Genomic DNA, 16,290 nt, shown 5'->3' with positions numbered 1-16,290 from the left:
AGGAAAGTAAAATTATGCAAGCAGTATGGAAAGGCTCCTTTCAGTAGCGAATAAGCAGGCAGAAGCGATAAAGAAAAATCCACATATGTTGAGGGAAAACAATCAAGCTCATTTGAAGAGTGTTAAATGACTGACCAGAAAAGTAATTTCAATGGCAGGTCTACAGTGCACCAAAACCAGTGGAATTTTCATGATGTAAGCACATGAATACTATTACCTTTACTGGGAAGCAAAGTAAAAGTAAATTATGCAGTGGAGAGTGGAGATTGAAGACCCTCATCCAACCCCAATCCCAAAGGATGCTGGAGAGAGAAGTATTGTAATAGTCGGCAGGCACTGGGTAATTAGGTAGTAGTTTCGTGAGGCTGTCCTGGTTGCATTTGTCAGAAAGAGAGACATTACAAACTCAGCATACTCTAAGGCAAGCCAGATACACTGTCTCCTGCACTTCAGAACCTTCATCTTACTATATTTTACATAAATGCAACTCTTACTGAAGTAAAGATTAGCAAAGTAATTGTTATATTAAATCTGATTATAAGCTTTCTCTTTCTTCCCTGTTTAGGATTCCTGTAATGGCAAAACCTGTAACTTCTACAATACGATTCCATTAATAGTAGCAGAGTTTAGCGTTTAACGTAACAGCTGCTTCACTGATAGCACGAAAAAAGCAAAAGGATTGTCTGATAAACCCATTATAAAAAGCCAGCTAAAGCATTTTTGTTAAGCTGTGCCAGGAAAACTGGCAGATTTGGGTTTTTTTCTTTGTATTTACAACTTTAGAGATGAATGAAAAAAAAAGTACATTCAAACCACTTCAAAAGTATTTTTCTAGGACACCTTGTTTAGGTTTTGTCCTGACTACAAGTTACTTAAAAATGAGGAGTGTTTCCACTGAAAACAATACATATGCTGACCTGCAGAAGACTCCTCTCATCTGGAAGCACAAACAGTAGACAAACCTACACACACTGCTTGCCCATGAAAATACCCTTTTTTTTTTTCTTCTTTTTTACACTAAGAATGGAAATACAAGGAATTAAATGACAAAAAAGCCTCCTTTTTATTAAAACTTCTCAAGTTACAATGATAAATGGTGGATTGTCACTTTTTACGATCAGCAAGTTTGGCTCTTACACCAGTCACCAAACTTAGAGGGGAATTCTGTTTCAGGTTTTAAGTACAAGCGTTTGTGCTGCTGTGTAGCAGTCCCTTACAGTGTACTTGTCTAATAGTCTGTAGTACCACCACACCTACGCGGTGCTTCAGAAAGGTTACGTTTGGTGACCACTCACACACCATTTCCTTTCGTTGTTAAGTAAAAAAATGGATTAATTCAGTTACTGGATAATAGCATGTAAAGATACCAAAAGTAAATATAATTCGACCATTTTGGATTCAAACCCTCCCCCCATACCCTCAAGCAGTCACACTATAAAAAATGTATTCCTATTCCACCCGTAAACTTTTGTATGGCAGTTGAACCCTCTCACAGAAATAAATTGGTGTGGGGTTTTTTGGCTACTTGGATCCTGTAGATAGCAGAGCAATCAGTCCAGATGAAGCACTTATAGAAAGAATATAGTTTCTGTAAGGAAAAGGTTAAGGACATATACTTGTAAAGATACCACCTCTTTTGTACAGAACATTTAGTAGAAGTTTTATGAAAAACAAGGAATTGAAATGGTCTTTCTCTGCAGGAGTTTTAAAATTGCAACATCGTAACCTGCAATACAGCTTACCATCAAGGCTGTTAGCAGGACACTGAAATGTTCTTAACTTCAAAATTAAAGACACCCTGAAGTTTAGCCTGTTCTCTTAAAAGTAGTTACATATACTGTTAAATACTGCAGATCCTTAATTAACAGATGCAGTCCTGATCGGCAGTACGTTTTTACCTAAGTAACAAAAAAAATTTTACTTGTGAAGTTACTGAAACTAAACACTCCCTGACATAAGAGCACCTGGCAACTAACACTGACACAGCGTTTCTGTATGAACATGAGCTGCCGCCTCATTCCACAACTACAACTGAAATGGGAAAGCCATAAGAATTTCTGTATATTGTCCAAGTGATATCCTGAAAACATCTCATGTCAGACGTTAAACATTTACATGATTGGGAGATTTTTTTTTTTGTAATCTCTATTTTTATGTTAGAGTGTTTCTAAACTGAGGTACTGCAATGAACTGCACATATCAACAGAGTCATCTCACAACCCGCATGACAAATACAGCTACTAATGACAACAAACAGGAGTAGGGCTCTGGTTGTTTCAAGTGTGGTAATAAAGGATACACAGTGGGGTTGAAGTTCTTCAGCACAAAAAATGAAGCAATGATGACCAAGACCAGAAAGAGAGTATTGTTGTAGAAGATGGAAAAAGTTGTTGCTTCATAATCTGCAACTTCATTTTTCTTCCACAGAATTCTAGGAAGAAGTAGAGACGTTATTTCAGGCATAGTTAAATCAATGCACATCCTGGCACACCCACCATTATGAAGCGATCGACACCCAGAGGTGTAGTAAACCACATACCCCTGCTCTTGTTATAGCCAGCTTCTAAAAGACAGAGCGCAGCAAGAACTACCAGCCAACTCATTAGTTAAAGACAAAACCCTGCATACACGATGCACTTGTACGCTTAACTGCCTTACGCTTGTTTTCCTAGCAGGCACATCAAACCTAGCCCTTTATAAACAACACTTTTTGTGAGTTTGTATCTGTTGGATGCTACCAGCCTGCCTGGCAATTAGAAGGGAAGCTACGGCTTTTTTCTCCAAAGAGCTGACAGTTCACGTCCTTGCGTCTTGTACATAACGCGCATCTACTCTAATACTAAATGCTTCCCGATACACTCATCGGGCATCACCTGGATATTAGTATGAGCTATTAAAGTAGAAATCTGCATACCGGGACGTGCCAGTTATAACCACGAGGGGTAACAAGTGCAACCAGTGATTAGCAGTGCAGTCCAGCAGCATATGGAAATGCTGTTCTGAGGGAACTTGCGTGCCGCTATGCAAAATATGTTGCGCTAGCCTGTCCTTAAGAAAAGGAGCTTATTTCTGAAGACAGCCGTGATGCTTACTCTTCAGAGAGTTATTAGAAGGCCTGTAGAATAAGTTGTTTTGCTTTGCAGCTCAAGGACTGAGAGGTTGCCTTATAGGACCTTATCGATACAGGTTTCAATGTTTGAGACCTTTCACTGATAACTCACCTCAAAAAGGTGATGTATGAAGAGGTGACAGTACAGCTTCTACTTACCAGAATACAGAAAAAACCCAATGGCCAAACAGCAGTCCCTAATATCCTACCTAGAGCCTTAAAGATACCAGGCAGTATTAGAACAAGGGAGAGAAAGAAGAGAACGAAGAGGATTACCTTTCATCCTTCTCCTTACGAGACATCTTCCTATTGTCTGCCTCAGACAGCTTGCGAGTCACTTCTTTGGAAACAGCGTCTTCTCTTTTCTGTGCTACTCTGTAAGAAATGCCATTTATATTAAAGTTGAAAAATGAAAAAAAAAAAAAACCCCAAACCAAAAAACCCTAACCCTGGGATTATCAGAAGTTGTATTTACAGTGAAGAAAAAACTTTGCCAAGAGACCAAACAGTTTTGCCAAGTTGAAGGGACAACAGGTAATAATCAAATTACTAAAAGTGTTAGTTAAATATAGTTTGTGGCAATACCCACTGAGAACGAAGGTAGTTTTGCTATTTCATTGAACTCGTAGCTGACAAGACTAGTCTGTTCCATAATTACAAGAGAGATGACAGAAACCAATTAGGAGACACCTCCACGTAAATTAGTTTTTGGAGTAACATTTCAGACGTTCTTCTTCATTAAAAAAGAAATGTTGTAAACGCTAGTTTTGTTAAATTGTTTAATAATAAATTCTACTTCAAATAGCCACCAAACTCACTTGTGTTTGAGAACAAACTTGACGTTCTTATACGCAAAAGCTACTAGATAGGTACTGATGAGGGTCATTACACTATAGAGGACTGCAGACTGCACGAGATCCATATGCCATATCCTCCAGTAAAGCCCTTAAAAGAAAAAAAAAAAAAAAAAGACATTTTGAATGGTTTCTTTCTCCAAATAAAATGCCCCCACAGGAGTCCTACGCAGCTCACCAGCTCTGTAATTGGGCACTGGCTCTGCCAGACCAAAGCCAGTTCCTACAAAATCACTTGGAGGTCTCCGAACTGCATTAAAAAATACTTTCGAACAGAGAAATGTGCTTTGCTTTTGGCTGAAAGGGGCCTTATGAGACCACGTCAAACTCGGCTGAGAAGCTAAGCCAGCCCGCCCGCTGCACGCAGCGCTGCCGCTGACACGTCAGTGCTCGGCCAGCAGCTCGTCCATCTTTACGAACCACAGACCAACCACCCTGCCCGCTGTTCCAAGCAGGACCGGCTTCGAAGCTGGATCTAGCACGGCACGGAGACAGCCAAGATCATCCCGCCTGGGGTCGGCTCAAAGCCGGCCAGGCCCGGGGAAAGGTGAGCCCCAGCAGCCCGGGGACCCCCACCCGCACCCGGCAGCGGGCCAGCGGCCCGAGGCGGGCTGCGGGGAGCCCCTGCTCCCCCTCAGGGCCTGCCGCCCCCCCCCAGGCCTGCCGCTCCCCCTCAGGGCCTGCCGCCGCCGCCGCCCCCCCCCTCCCTCCCTCCCTCCCTCCCTCCCTCCCTCCCTCCCTCCCTCAGGGCCCCCACCGCTCCCCCGGGGCCTCCCCGCCGCTCACAGATGGGGATGGCGGAGACGATGAAGGCGTTGCCGAAGAAGAGCGCAGAGGACTTGGCAGAGAGGTTGCGGCTGAAGTCCTGCAGGAGCAGGTCCTCCTCCGACTGCTGCCGCCCGCCGGGGCCGCCCTTGGGAGCCATGGCGGGACGCGGGCCCTGGCACCGTCAGCGCACCGCCACTGCTTCCGGGTCGGGCCGCCAGCGGGGCGGGGGCGGGCCCCTCACGGCACTTCCGGGGGCGGTGGCGCGGACGTGAGCGCGGGCGGCGGGAAGGCGCCGCCCCCCGCGGGCGCGAGGCCGGTGCGGCCGTTATGGCCGTTATGGCCGTTACTCCCCTCCCGCCGCAGGCGCTGCGCCTCCCGGCCACGCCGCTCCCTCGCCCGCCCCGATGCGGAGCCCGCCCGGAGGCTGGCCGGCGCCGCGGCCCAGCGCACGGGAGAGCGGCGGCCTGCGGGAGCGCGGGTCCGGTGGCTGAGGCAAGTGAGTACCCGCCGGGGACGCCGGAGGACGCGCTCCCTCCGGGGCTGCCGGGGCGGCTGAAGCCGTGGCGGTTTGCCGTGGGGAAGGAGCGAAGCGCCGCGGGGAATCGGCCTCTGTCCCCTTACGTTCCTCTTAGCGGGAAAAAACCCGAACTCCAGCTCCCGCAGAACTGGTACAATTGCCGGCGTGTTCTTTTTTAACACGTTCCAGTCTAGTTACCCGTCTAAAAGCATTTCTTTACTGTTTTCCCTTTCAGAAGTGTTCCCTAATCTCTCCCCGCCACCACCAGCTTGGGAAGCCATGGAGTGGTCTGCACAGGTTTCTTTAAGGGCCACCTGCAGTTTGTGGTAACGGCATGTGGGAGCCCACAGACATTCTGGGGACTGACAGTAGTGTCTCGCTTGAAGGTGTGAGGGCTTGCCAAAGTGATACGGCTTTAGGATGAAGCGATACAGCGTTAGGGACATTGCCCGATGGCCTGGGGTGACCGTATTAGGATGAAGCGATACAGCTTTAGGGATGTTGCCCGATGGCCTGAGGTGACCATGGCACACCTTGTCTCCTGGGACAGCACTTTCCTTAATATCGATAACATTTGAGGAAACTTTATTTAACAAAGTGTGTATCTCTTTAAAATTTAATCAAAGTCATTCTTCCCACTTATTTCCCCCCAGTTACTAATATTCTTTGCTTGCAAGAAAAGTTATGAAGTGCACGCAACGAGGAAATGCTGGCTGGAAATGAAGTTATATGATCAAAAATCATAATTCATTACGATAGAGATTTATAAAGCATTTAAGTGCAGTAGAACTCTGCTGTTTGACCTTGTAATAAATGTCCAAGACCAAACCAACAGTGGATTTTCATGACTTGAAGTGTATTGAATATAGCGCGCTAGCAGAATGATCGCTAATGTTGTGTTATCTACAGGCAGCTGTGGGAGTTACGCTTCTGCTAGCGAGACCTTCCTTCTTGGCTAGGAAATAGGTCTACCGCAGGGATTCCCAAGCTGGGATAGCCGACACGTCAGCCGATCAGATGAAGTGCGGAGCTCTGAGCACCAGCAGAAACACCCGTGAGTACCAATCGATCGCAGTGGTGGCAGCCGTGCCTGTGTGCTGAAGGCGGGCCTGCGGCTCCCTACCTGCCACAGCCGGGGACCCAGCCGTCCCCCTTCATCCACCCCATGGTCAGGAGTAATGCCACGGGTCACGTACCAGTGATGGGGTAGTCTGTTGCTGGGAAACATGTGTCCTATGGGATTCGTAATCAGCAGGCGGCGCGTGTCGCCCTGTCGCGGCAGTTAACTGACATATATGGCTTTCCTCTGCCTAGATGTTAACTTAGGCATTGTCCTTCATAGATGCTTTTAATGCTGTTGAGCAGTTGGTGATGGCTCCCACGCCTAATCAGATTATAATATTATTTGAGCTGTATTTTCTCAATTTCTAAATATTTCTGTGGCTGTCTTAAAATGGAAAAAAACCAAACTCAAACCAAATCAAAATTTGTTTAAAAACAATATGGAACTTGACTTTTTTAATGAAATAATTTTCTTTGTGGAAATAACTGAGATTATCAGAGCTGCTTCAGTGGATTGTTATTTCAAGATCTTTAAGCACCTAAAGATGCATGCATATATTTCACTGGACTTGCAAAATTGCCTGACTTTCACTGATTCATTTCTTTTTTGTGGGTATCTGTTACATGACACACCTCTTCTTTCTAATGTCTCTGTTCCTTATGCCCTGCATCTCTGGGTTATATTAACCCGCTCTGAAATGGCTTCAGCAGTTTCTGGCTTCCACTGGCAGGAAATGCTATTTGCCCAACTAGATGGCATTCTGAAATCTGCTCTGAGGATGGTACTCCAACAGGAGTGGAGATCAGTCTCGGTTTCTTGTATAACACGTTAAAACTAAATGCGTATTAGGTAACATCACTATGTGATCAATGTTACCAATCATAAGAATTTTCTTATTAAAGAACACTGTTAGAGTTGTATAAAGTAGTTGGAAACCGTGGGAAAGATTCCGTTTAAGATTGTTTCAAGATTCAGATGTAATCATTGACTCTGTTCTTGCACAGATTTCTTCCTTCCGCTCATCTGGGCAAATTTGTTTTGTGTTGTGGTGGAATGTAATTAAGTCTAACTTTTTGTTCATGGTTTGGGTTTACATGGGAGGGGTGCTATCATGTTGGAACAAAATCTGCCTGGTGACCATCTGTCTCTCCGTTAAGATGAAGCATGACATCGTTTTAGACAGTGGAATGATGAAAGATTTCCTTGAAAAAACAAATGAGCACTTTGCTTTTTTAAAAATCCTGGCACTGGCAAACTGTAGCTTTAAGCAGAACACCGCATACAACAAAACTGTCACTGAAGCTTCGTACTCACTTTAAGTATGTCATAGTTCCCAAAAGTAAATTGGGCCACTGATTTCTGTCGAAACAATTCAAGTTTTTGTTTAAGTGCCTAAATCTGCATTGTGCTGACTGCATCTTGTCTGAACCCTCATTCAGAAGCCATTGGGAACACAGGGCACCAAAATCAGAGGAACAATGGCTCCATGACCCACAAGCGAAAGTTCTCCTGATAATAGAAATATTCATGCTGTTATCTTTGTAACTTATGAACTATGTTTCTTACAAAATTTCTTTCTAAAACACAGAAGCAGTGATCCATATTCTGGAAATACATGGATTATCTTTACTGCTCTCACTTTTTCTCTAAATTTCTAAGTTGGACCAAGCTGAAAATTTTAAATGAGGGCAGTGACATTTCCCAGTGGGATTTGTTTCGTCTATTTTATTGTTGCCACTTACCTGTTTGAAGTATGGTCTCCAAAACACATTTGTGTCCGATTGGCAGGTAGAATCTCCAAGGCAGGTGGTTAACGGTAAATAAGTCTGCACTTTAGGAAAGTTTTATTTGTCATCTTCTGTGCTAATATGAATCTTAATGTCCCAAGGTCTAAGAATGGTTTTCATTAATATGACTATCTCACAAAAAAACCAAATGGAAACAAAAACCCCCCTGATGAGTCCGTAACTTATTACTAGGGTTTTTTCAGTTGGTTAATTTGTGCCATCTCTTCCTTTAGGTCTCGAAATCCTAAAAGATTCCCTAATGTGCAGAAGGGGAAGTTCCCATAAGACAGCACAGACAGGGAGCAACCTCAGGTGGATCAAGAACAGAACCAGAAAGCTGTTGTGGTGGCTCTTTCCATCACCACATCAGCGCCAGGAATAGGTGCCCTAGGACTGAAGAGCTATGAGTCTTTGTAGCTCCAGTAGCAAACAGCAATACAGCAATATGGAGTTGTCCTGGCCTGATAACGGTTCCTTTTCTCCCGCATGTTGCCAACAGGTCAGAGCAGGAATACTTAGGTTGTAACTGATGTCTGGACTGCGTGTGGGGTGGGAGGAGTTGGGCATTCCTACGGTGGATGCCAGAGATTATGTAGCTGTACTTATGTAGCCAACAGTCTTGAACATCTTGATTATTATTGGTCATTGGTTAGTAACTTTCTGAACATTTATTTCTCTCTCTCCCTCTTTTTATTTATCCATTCCATCAGATTAATATATTACAGAATCTTCAAACTACATTTGCTGTGTTTCTTCATGTTGCGTACAGTGGCCTTTCTGTCAGATTCTGATTACACTTGCCCAGCTATGCCTGCCTATGCCCTTGGGGACACAGGGAGATTGTTTCTGCGAGTAAGACTTCTCAACAGTATTGAAAATTCTGTATTGCTTTGAGCTACGGTTCTTTCTTGGCATAGCTCTGCTGAAAAGATGACAAGATCTTACGGCTTGATGGTTTATACAGTCCTTCTAATCTACTTCAAAGGCTCGTGATAGCTGGTTTTTAGCTTGCAAAACCTGTGGAAAAAAATCCCTTGAGATTAATACATTGTGTGTGAACAGACCAAATAGGACCATCTTTGCTGTCATCTAGTGTTAATGTTAGGACTTTCCAGTATTTCCTATAGTTAAGTGAATTGCTCGGTCGTTAGTTACTGTGGTAGCTGACATCTTGTTTAACAGAAGAATTCTTAAAAACCTTCAGACAGGAATGTGTCTTTTTCAGGATAGTGATCACTATCACATTCCAACAGTAACAGTTGTATCAACAAGAAATACTGACTGGCAAGAATCCTCTCTGAGTCCCACAGAAAATAATATTTGTGATTAAAATATGTGTCACCCCAATGGTGATTATAGCTCATCTCTGTGGTGGTGTACAATTCATGTTCGTAAAAGGAATGCAGAACATTGTGTGCTGTGTGGAATTACAGTGCACACCCTTAATATCTCTATAACAAAACAAATGTTCTCAACATGGACTTTGATACACCCTCTCTGTTCTTTGCTTTTATAACATTAGCTTGTCAGAGTAAATCTTCAGAGATACATTTAAGAGATACCTGATATTTTAAAATTGTTTATTTCAGCTGGTTATAGAATGTAAGAGAGCAATGAGTCCAGCTGTCTTTCAGAAAAGGAGAGTCTAATTTCTTTGATGTTGTCTCCAGATGCTTGCACGTGTTTTTTTCAATAGTACCAGTGGTGTAATTCTGTTGTACTTGCGGGTGTGTATGTTTTCCTCTTTTTAAGTTAGTCTAAAAATGATACTGTGTCTTCGGCCTTGTGTCAGTGTTTACCCTGGATTTGATGTTTTACTGTGGAGCTGAAGCATCTGTGCAATCTCTTGCATCTTTTTCAGTTCTTTATCTATATGCTGGTACTATGTGGATTTTAGATTAAATCATACCACAGCCAGAGGAATGACCCCACTCATATGAAAATACCTTTTTATTTTCCATATGCAACTACATTCTGAACGTACATCCAAAGCTAAAGCATAAACTTGGCTGACCTTGCAGCCATTAATTTTGCTGCCTACTTACCAACCATTCTATTTTTGTTTGCTTCTCTTAAAAGGGTTTTTGTTAAGCACAGAAATGATACCTATGATTTGCTTTCGGTAACCATTTCACTGCCAAGTCCTCTGGGGGTGATCACTTCCTTTTGCCCTTATTTAATTGTTCTAGCTGAACCATTTCACTTCACCTATGTGGAAGACCTCTGCCTACTCTGTTGTTTTAACTTAAGTAATTCACGGAAAATGAGAACATTTCCTAGTAGTGTAGATACAGCCTAAAAAGCTCGTGACTGAGACTTAATCTGGCAGCTGTCTGTTGCAATTCTCGGGAGAAATTGTGTATTCTCCTCATTCTGGCTAGAAGAAATCTGGACAGATTTCTTTCCGTGTTTCCTCTTACATCCCCTCCTTCCCCCCCAACACTTGTTAGTTGGGAAATAAATTCCATAGTTTTGGAAACTGCTAGGTTTTCACATTCACGTCTAAATCTAAATTCAAACTAACTTTCTCAATGGCATTTGTTCCAGAGTCAGTGGCCTAAACTATATCCAAGAATTAAATTAGAGCAGAGCAAAAGCTTCACTATAGTTAAGATTGAAAAAACCCTCTTTGTTCAAAATTGAACTCTTCTAATATTCTGAAATGCCCATGTTTACTTGGATGTATTGAAATTTATGATGCAGTAAGGGATTAGTGTTCTGAGTTTTGGATCAGCTGCTAGGGCATTGTTGAAATACAAAAGAAAAGCCTTCTTCGAATAAACATGCATGACGCTCATAAACTGAGAGCCTTCTGCTATCTCTGTGTGAACTAGGTTGATGAGAAGCTTTCCAATTCTTCTCTGTGTGCTGTGCTTTTTTTTGAAGCATTCTGTGGTGTCTGAGGTTTAAAATTGGATACATAATCCGGCTGTATTATTTTTCAGCCAAATCAGTTCCTCAGTGTGGTTTACAATGTAGCCCCCAAAAGAGCACAGCTGGAGGGGCAGTCTGGGGCCCTTGGTAAGGAATAGCACGGTCTTGAACCACTGTTGTTTCCAGACACAGTTTTGAGAGGATAGCTTTCTTATCTGGGTATGAATTTGGGAAGAATCTGTGACTCTGTAAGTGGAGGAGAACGTCTGAGTTACGCTCCTCTGTGTTAGGAAACGGGAAGATGCAATAATCACTGAGGTGAACAAAGCAGAGTACATTATCCAGTGCTGTTGCTCCCTGAGCTGTGCTGTTTTACCTTCTGAGGACATTGCATTGAAATAATGGATTGCTATGCTCTCCTTTAGTTTCTAAAAGCTGTGACTTGCTGGATTTCTGTGACACTTGCTGTATCTGAAGGGAGCTCAGGGTAGTATGTGACCCATTTTTGGTGTCTTGAAATGGTCTCATCTGCTCCAGTTTCCTCCTTTAGCATTTTCAAAGTTTTGGTTGATAGGTTCTGCTGCGTGGAGACCAAATGAATGAAATAATGTCTGTAAATAGATTCTCGGGGGTCTGGTTTGCTCAGCAGTTATCCCAGATAGAGTATGGAACTGACCACACTTTTTAAAAGCAGTATCAAGTGCAATATTTGGAAAATAACTAAACTCTACAGGTAAGAATGAACCTAATATTCAGTATTTGGGGCATCTGTTTCTCAAACATCAAGGTCTGGTTCCCATGTTGCTTTGAGATCTGCAGGCGTATCCTGCAGATAATCCAAATAAAAGCTTCTGAAAGCAGGAAATGCAAAATTGCAGTGTTTTATTTAATCCTTTTGCATATCTTTCACTTTTTATTCTGGTCAAGCACAAAACCCCCTGTTTTGGGTCCTGTGGAGGTTTGTGCAGACTGACGTTGTACGTGTATGCTTTCCAGCCAGACGTGATCCGAGGATGGCAGTCAAGCCATTTGTTGTGTGGAGGCCACTGAGGAACCGTAACTTTCACCTGCTCAGGAGGACTCTTGATGGGTGTGCCACCTATCATGGAGGTACTGTAAGCTTTCTTACAGGTCATACTGGTGTTTTATGATGTGGTGGAGAAATACAGGGTGAAAGTAAGCCTGTAAGCTGTGTCATTAATGCTTCAGCCCAAGGGCTGCACTAGGAGAGACTGAGGAAGTTGAATGAACGAGTCTTTAAGCAGACCTACCAGATTGTGTTTTGTGTGAGTGGAAGGCAATTGGTAGGCAGTAGGATAGCAAAATGAGCTGAGGGTGTGACTTGAGGTGGTGAAACACTGGTGTAGGGCCCAGGTTTGTTGCTGCCTGTTGGGCCCATCCATGTAGTTCCTGCCTGTGGTTATATTTAGGCAGGAAGGATGCCAGGCAATCAGAAACAATCATTTTAATGTGGGATAGTCAGCTTGTGTCTCTTTAACAGCAAGAAGATTATAAGCAGTTCACATGTAGTCCCCACACTAGGGATATATCAGGTGATCTGCAGTGGGATTATGCCGGTCCAATTCAGCAGTGTGAATCCCTGTTAGTGGGAGGAAGTCGGCCAGATGGGATTTCTGAGTCTGAATTGTGTCATCCTGCCACCCACCCACCCACTACTGCTCCATCCTTTAGCAGTGTAGGAGGATCTCATGGTGGTTGGTGTCGCTTTCCACCTGTGACTTACCTCTGGGGTTTCCCATTCCTGCAGCCTTGAGTTCGGTAAACATCTTGTGGGTCTTAGCCATAGGAAAATTTTAGCCTGTAATGTGTTGTCAGAAGAGTTGGCCATCCGTGTGCTGATGGCTCCTAAAATGCTAATACCTAAAGTAAGAAGGATGAACTAGAAACTGAAGTATCACGTGAAGAATGTTTGGATGAGGGAATAAAAGGGGATGTTTCTGACTACTTAATCTTTTGCATGGTTATTTGTAATCATATGTAACACAGACTGGCCTTGGGCATTGCAAACATTTGAACTCATCATGGTAATACCCATTTTGCTATAATGGTCTGTACAGAATGAAATACATAGGAATCACATCCAGCCAGCTTTAGAACTTTAGGTGATGGTTGAGCTCAGGTATAATTAATAAAAAGTCGAGGTACGAAGAAATCCGGTTAATACTAATACTGAGGATTCTGTGAGAGTCGGGCTGGGTGTAGCAGTGCTAGCACTGAGGAGGACATCACCTCCTAGCTGGGACAGAAAGCTCTGACAGGATATCTGTCGCAAGGAAGCAAGGTCCAGGTACGTGCAGGTGTGCTCTGCAGCAGCAGCGTTGGCTTCGGGGAGTCTGGTGTGGAGCTAGACCTAGTCAGTAAGACAGGAGCCAGGCTAACTACGGACAGCCACTCGGGTGTCTGCAGTAGTCTAGTTCTTCTCCAGGTTGGATCTACTGAGCTTAATGTAGAGCCTGCGTTACGGGAAAGCAGTTCAAAACTTCTGTGGCGCAGCTGTAAGGAACTGCTCTTAGCAGCAGTATAGCTGTGTACCTGTGGTGATCTTGAACACGGTGCACATTTGAGCTAGCTCTGGATAGAATTGATTCAGGTTCATTTATTTCATGCCATATTGGTATAGATTGGAGATTAATCCATCCACAGGAAACAGAATTAGCTTTGTGTTTTCTAGCTAGCCAATCACGGCTAGACTCAACCTGGACCTACATGTTAGAGGAAATTCTTCCAAGTAACATTTTTTTCCTAATTTAAAAAACCTTAGGAAATGTAAAAGAAAAAAATCTTCATGAACAGAATTAATATAGCAAGGCAGTATCCTATACCCTCTGGAATGCTGAATTCAGCAACACACAGATTGCTGAATTGTAGAAATAAAGCATTTATAGTGTACTCCCACACAATAATTCTTCCATAAAGGAATAATCCTCCAAATGCATATTCTCATTCTAAAATGTAGAGCAGAGCATCTCTCCTACTCATAGTCACTATTTCAGACAAAGAACATCTGCTGAACATAGCAATCATTTTGCTGTTTTCTGCATGATATTATCTAACGCTGTGGTTTTATTTATGTGTTCTGCAGACTGTATCCATCCAGCTGCTCACAATATCCACAGCAGGGAGGCTTTGGGAGTCAACACTGAGACAAACTGTATGCCATGCACTGAAGGAAGACACGCAGGATTTCTAAAGCAACATGTGCGTCTCTTCTAGTTGGTTGCTTACATATGTATTAGGCAAAATGAAGGACTCATCCCATTTTCTTCCAGATGGTTTTGTATCATTAATCAGGGTCAGAACTTTACTGTGTTGCTACAGCTGATCTGGAACTGTGCCTAGCCCATTGGATGCACGTGATATGTTTGTGAACAATTTCCATTATTATTGCCATTTTCAGGAAGCACAATTAAATTTGAGGATTCGAACAGTAACAATATTTCCTGAGCTTCAGATTTTTGTTCTTCATCTCCTGCTTCTTAGAAGAAAAATGGTTTGTTGAATTTAGTGTTAATTTCTTCCGTTCTTTTTTTTTTTAAAATTTAACAGGTGAATGCTGCTGTTTTCCTCCTTGCTGTTTGAATCATGCAGAGCTTGGAGAAATGGCAGTCAAATTTATAATACCTCTCCCTTTTATATTGTAAGACTTGACCTTTTCAAGGGATGTCTACTGAGATCTTCATTCACACCTTCAACTTTTCGAGGGTGTTGCAGGTCTTTGTAGAATCAGTGTTTTACTGGGTAACTAAAGCTCTAAGGAAGGTTTGCTATAGTGAGCAGCTCTTAGCTGTTTTTTCAGGTGTAAAATATTACCGTACTGTTACCTTCCAGGTGTCCCTTTTTAATTTGTTGGAATTTTTGGTTGAAGAATGGACATTATTTACATGTAGGTAGTAAACTACCTGTCTGTTAGATAGAGCTAGCTGTTAATTTTAGAACTGTTTAAATTTTAGTTGGCCAACACTGCATTATAAAGGAACATTCCCATTCTTTTAGTTTAATTAGGAGTCAGCCTAAAGGAGTAAAAACAAAGCACTGCCATCCACGCATCACCACTTACCTTGTGGCAGGATCCATGTGTTCCAGAATCATCAGCGTTGTAGAATTAACCTTCAAAAACTCTCAAAAGTTACATGGTATTATATGAATCAGTTTGTATTGCTCGTATGAGTTAAGGATGCATGGTAAGCATTGCCTTGGCCTTAACGAAATCTACATGGATTTAAGAGACTTCCACAAGAGGGTGCACCAGTTCAACAAAATCGCGTATAAACCAAGTGAGCGTGTCCCCATTGTGGGCCTATTTTCTATCATTTTATGCATTAACTCATGTATCTAAATCAATTTCAAAATTGGATGGATGCTTTAATCAGTTTAACGTCCCAGAGCGTCTCTCCGGTCTGTAACAAATACACAACTGGATACATGATACTTTGCGGGTGAGCAAGTCAGGAATTTTAATTTTGAACAAGAGGCACTGTTTCCAGAAGTCCCGTTCACACTGATGAAAGGCTGTCTTCAGACTCCAGTCACAAAATGCTGTTGAGACTTTTGGGGTTTTTTTAGCGTACTGAAATGTGTTACCTGTTCCTAATTTATGCCTGATGCCCTGCAAATGCTCACTACATGCATTTTAAGAATAAGGTTTGAGGATTTTTTTTATTATTATTTTTTTTTTTTAGTTTTGAAGCATCATTAACTTTCCTCTCAAACTGGTACAACACTGGATAGTACAGCTGCAGAAGAAAACTCCACCTAGAAAGATGACTTCTTGAGAGACTGCTGACTTGAGTATGACTGATACAATTTTTGTCTGTTTCTATTTTGTGATAAAATTATTTCTTGTTTCATAAGACAGATGGGAACTTTTAGTAATGCTTCAGTTTAATTTGTATAACATTAGCGTACTGATATGCTAAAAGCATTAAAGTGTTCTGCTGCATGTGTAGGCCAAAGTTCTAGGTCCATCCTCTAAGACTGCAGTCCTAGGATAGTAAGATATCTCTGCAGAAATGATTAACTCTTAACAAATTTTCCAGGAAAAGGACCCGTTTTTGAATCATGCATTCCCTGTCCAAATACATGAATCATAAATCACTTAGAGAGATAAGATTATCTGATAGTCAGCAAAATATCTAGAAGTGTGGCGATACTCATATGTGTAATATATGATTAATATCTTTTTTTCTGAGAAATGCGGTTTTCGCTAAACTTTCAAGTTTTATTAAATAAGAGAAACAGAGTGGTGTGCTTTTAAAACCTTTAATTACTGGTACAAGGTATTAAAAGAGGGTGAATTT

At 42.4% G+C, this 16,290-nt stretch overlaps 2 protein-coding genes across 11 annotated transcripts in view; one reads left to right on the top strand and one right to left on the bottom strand.

The window, feature by feature from the left end:
• Nucleotides 1-1,044: 1,044 nt before the first annotated feature.
• On the bottom strand, nucleotides 1,045-4,955 carry SSR3 (signal sequence receptor subunit 3). Its single transcript, XM_072868079.1, has 5 exons — nucleotides 4,750-4,955; nucleotides 3,928-4,054; nucleotides 3,386-3,484; nucleotides 2,300-2,431; nucleotides 1,045-1,588 (listed from the first exon to the last, which is right to left on the bottom strand). Exons 1-5 carry the CDS (start codon nucleotides 4,886-4,888, stop codon nucleotides 1,522-1,524), a joined length of 564 nt encoding a protein of 187 aa, XP_072724180.1. The 5' UTR covers nucleotides 4,889-4,955; the 3' UTR covers nucleotides 1,045-1,521.
• Nucleotides 4,366-16,290, top strand: part of TIPARP (TCDD inducible poly(ADP-ribose) polymerase) — a 43,359-nt gene continuing 31,434 nt past the window's right edge. Inside the window, exons 1-6 of one of the 10 annotated variants that reach the window (XM_072868060.1) lie at nucleotides 4,366-4,510; nucleotides 5,484-5,574; nucleotides 6,158-6,302; nucleotides 11,969-12,082; nucleotides 14,076-14,191; nucleotides 15,673-15,781. The gene's annotated coding sequence lies outside the window, so the exon portion shown is untranslated. Of the gene's footprint in view, nucleotides 4,511-5,034; nucleotides 5,635-5,889; nucleotides 6,303-11,968; nucleotides 12,083-14,075; nucleotides 14,192-15,672; nucleotides 15,782-16,290 lie in introns of those variants that run through there. The other 9 variants (XM_072868062.1, XM_072868063.1, XM_072868064.1 and 6 more) reach the window with 9 other exon arrangements.

This window comes from Ciconia boyciana, chromosome 7 (genome assembly GCF_034638445.1).
Source record: "Ciconia boyciana chromosome 7, ASM3463844v1, whole genome shotgun sequence".
Lineage (NCBI taxonomy): Eukaryota > Metazoa > Chordata > Aves > Ciconiiformes > Ciconiidae > Ciconia > Ciconia boyciana.
Note: the sequence above shows the minus strand (reverse complement) of the source record. Positions and strands in the feature narration are given on the sequence as shown.

Bases quoted from the DNA above. Each gene is read 5' to 3' on its own strand.
- SSR3 (XM_072868079.1), bottom strand. From the start codon at position 4,888: ATGGCTCCCAAGGGCGGCCCCGGCGGGCGGCAGCAGTCGGAGGAGGAC. The intron at 3,485-3,927 runs GTGAGTTTGGTG...CATTTCTTACAG, and splicing joins AAGTTTGTTCTCAAACACAA to AGTAGCACAGAAAAGAGAAG. The intron at 1,589-2,299 runs GTATCCTTTATT...TTTTCCTTACAG, and splicing joins AAGAACTTCAACCCCACTGT to AAACTATATTCTTTCTATAA.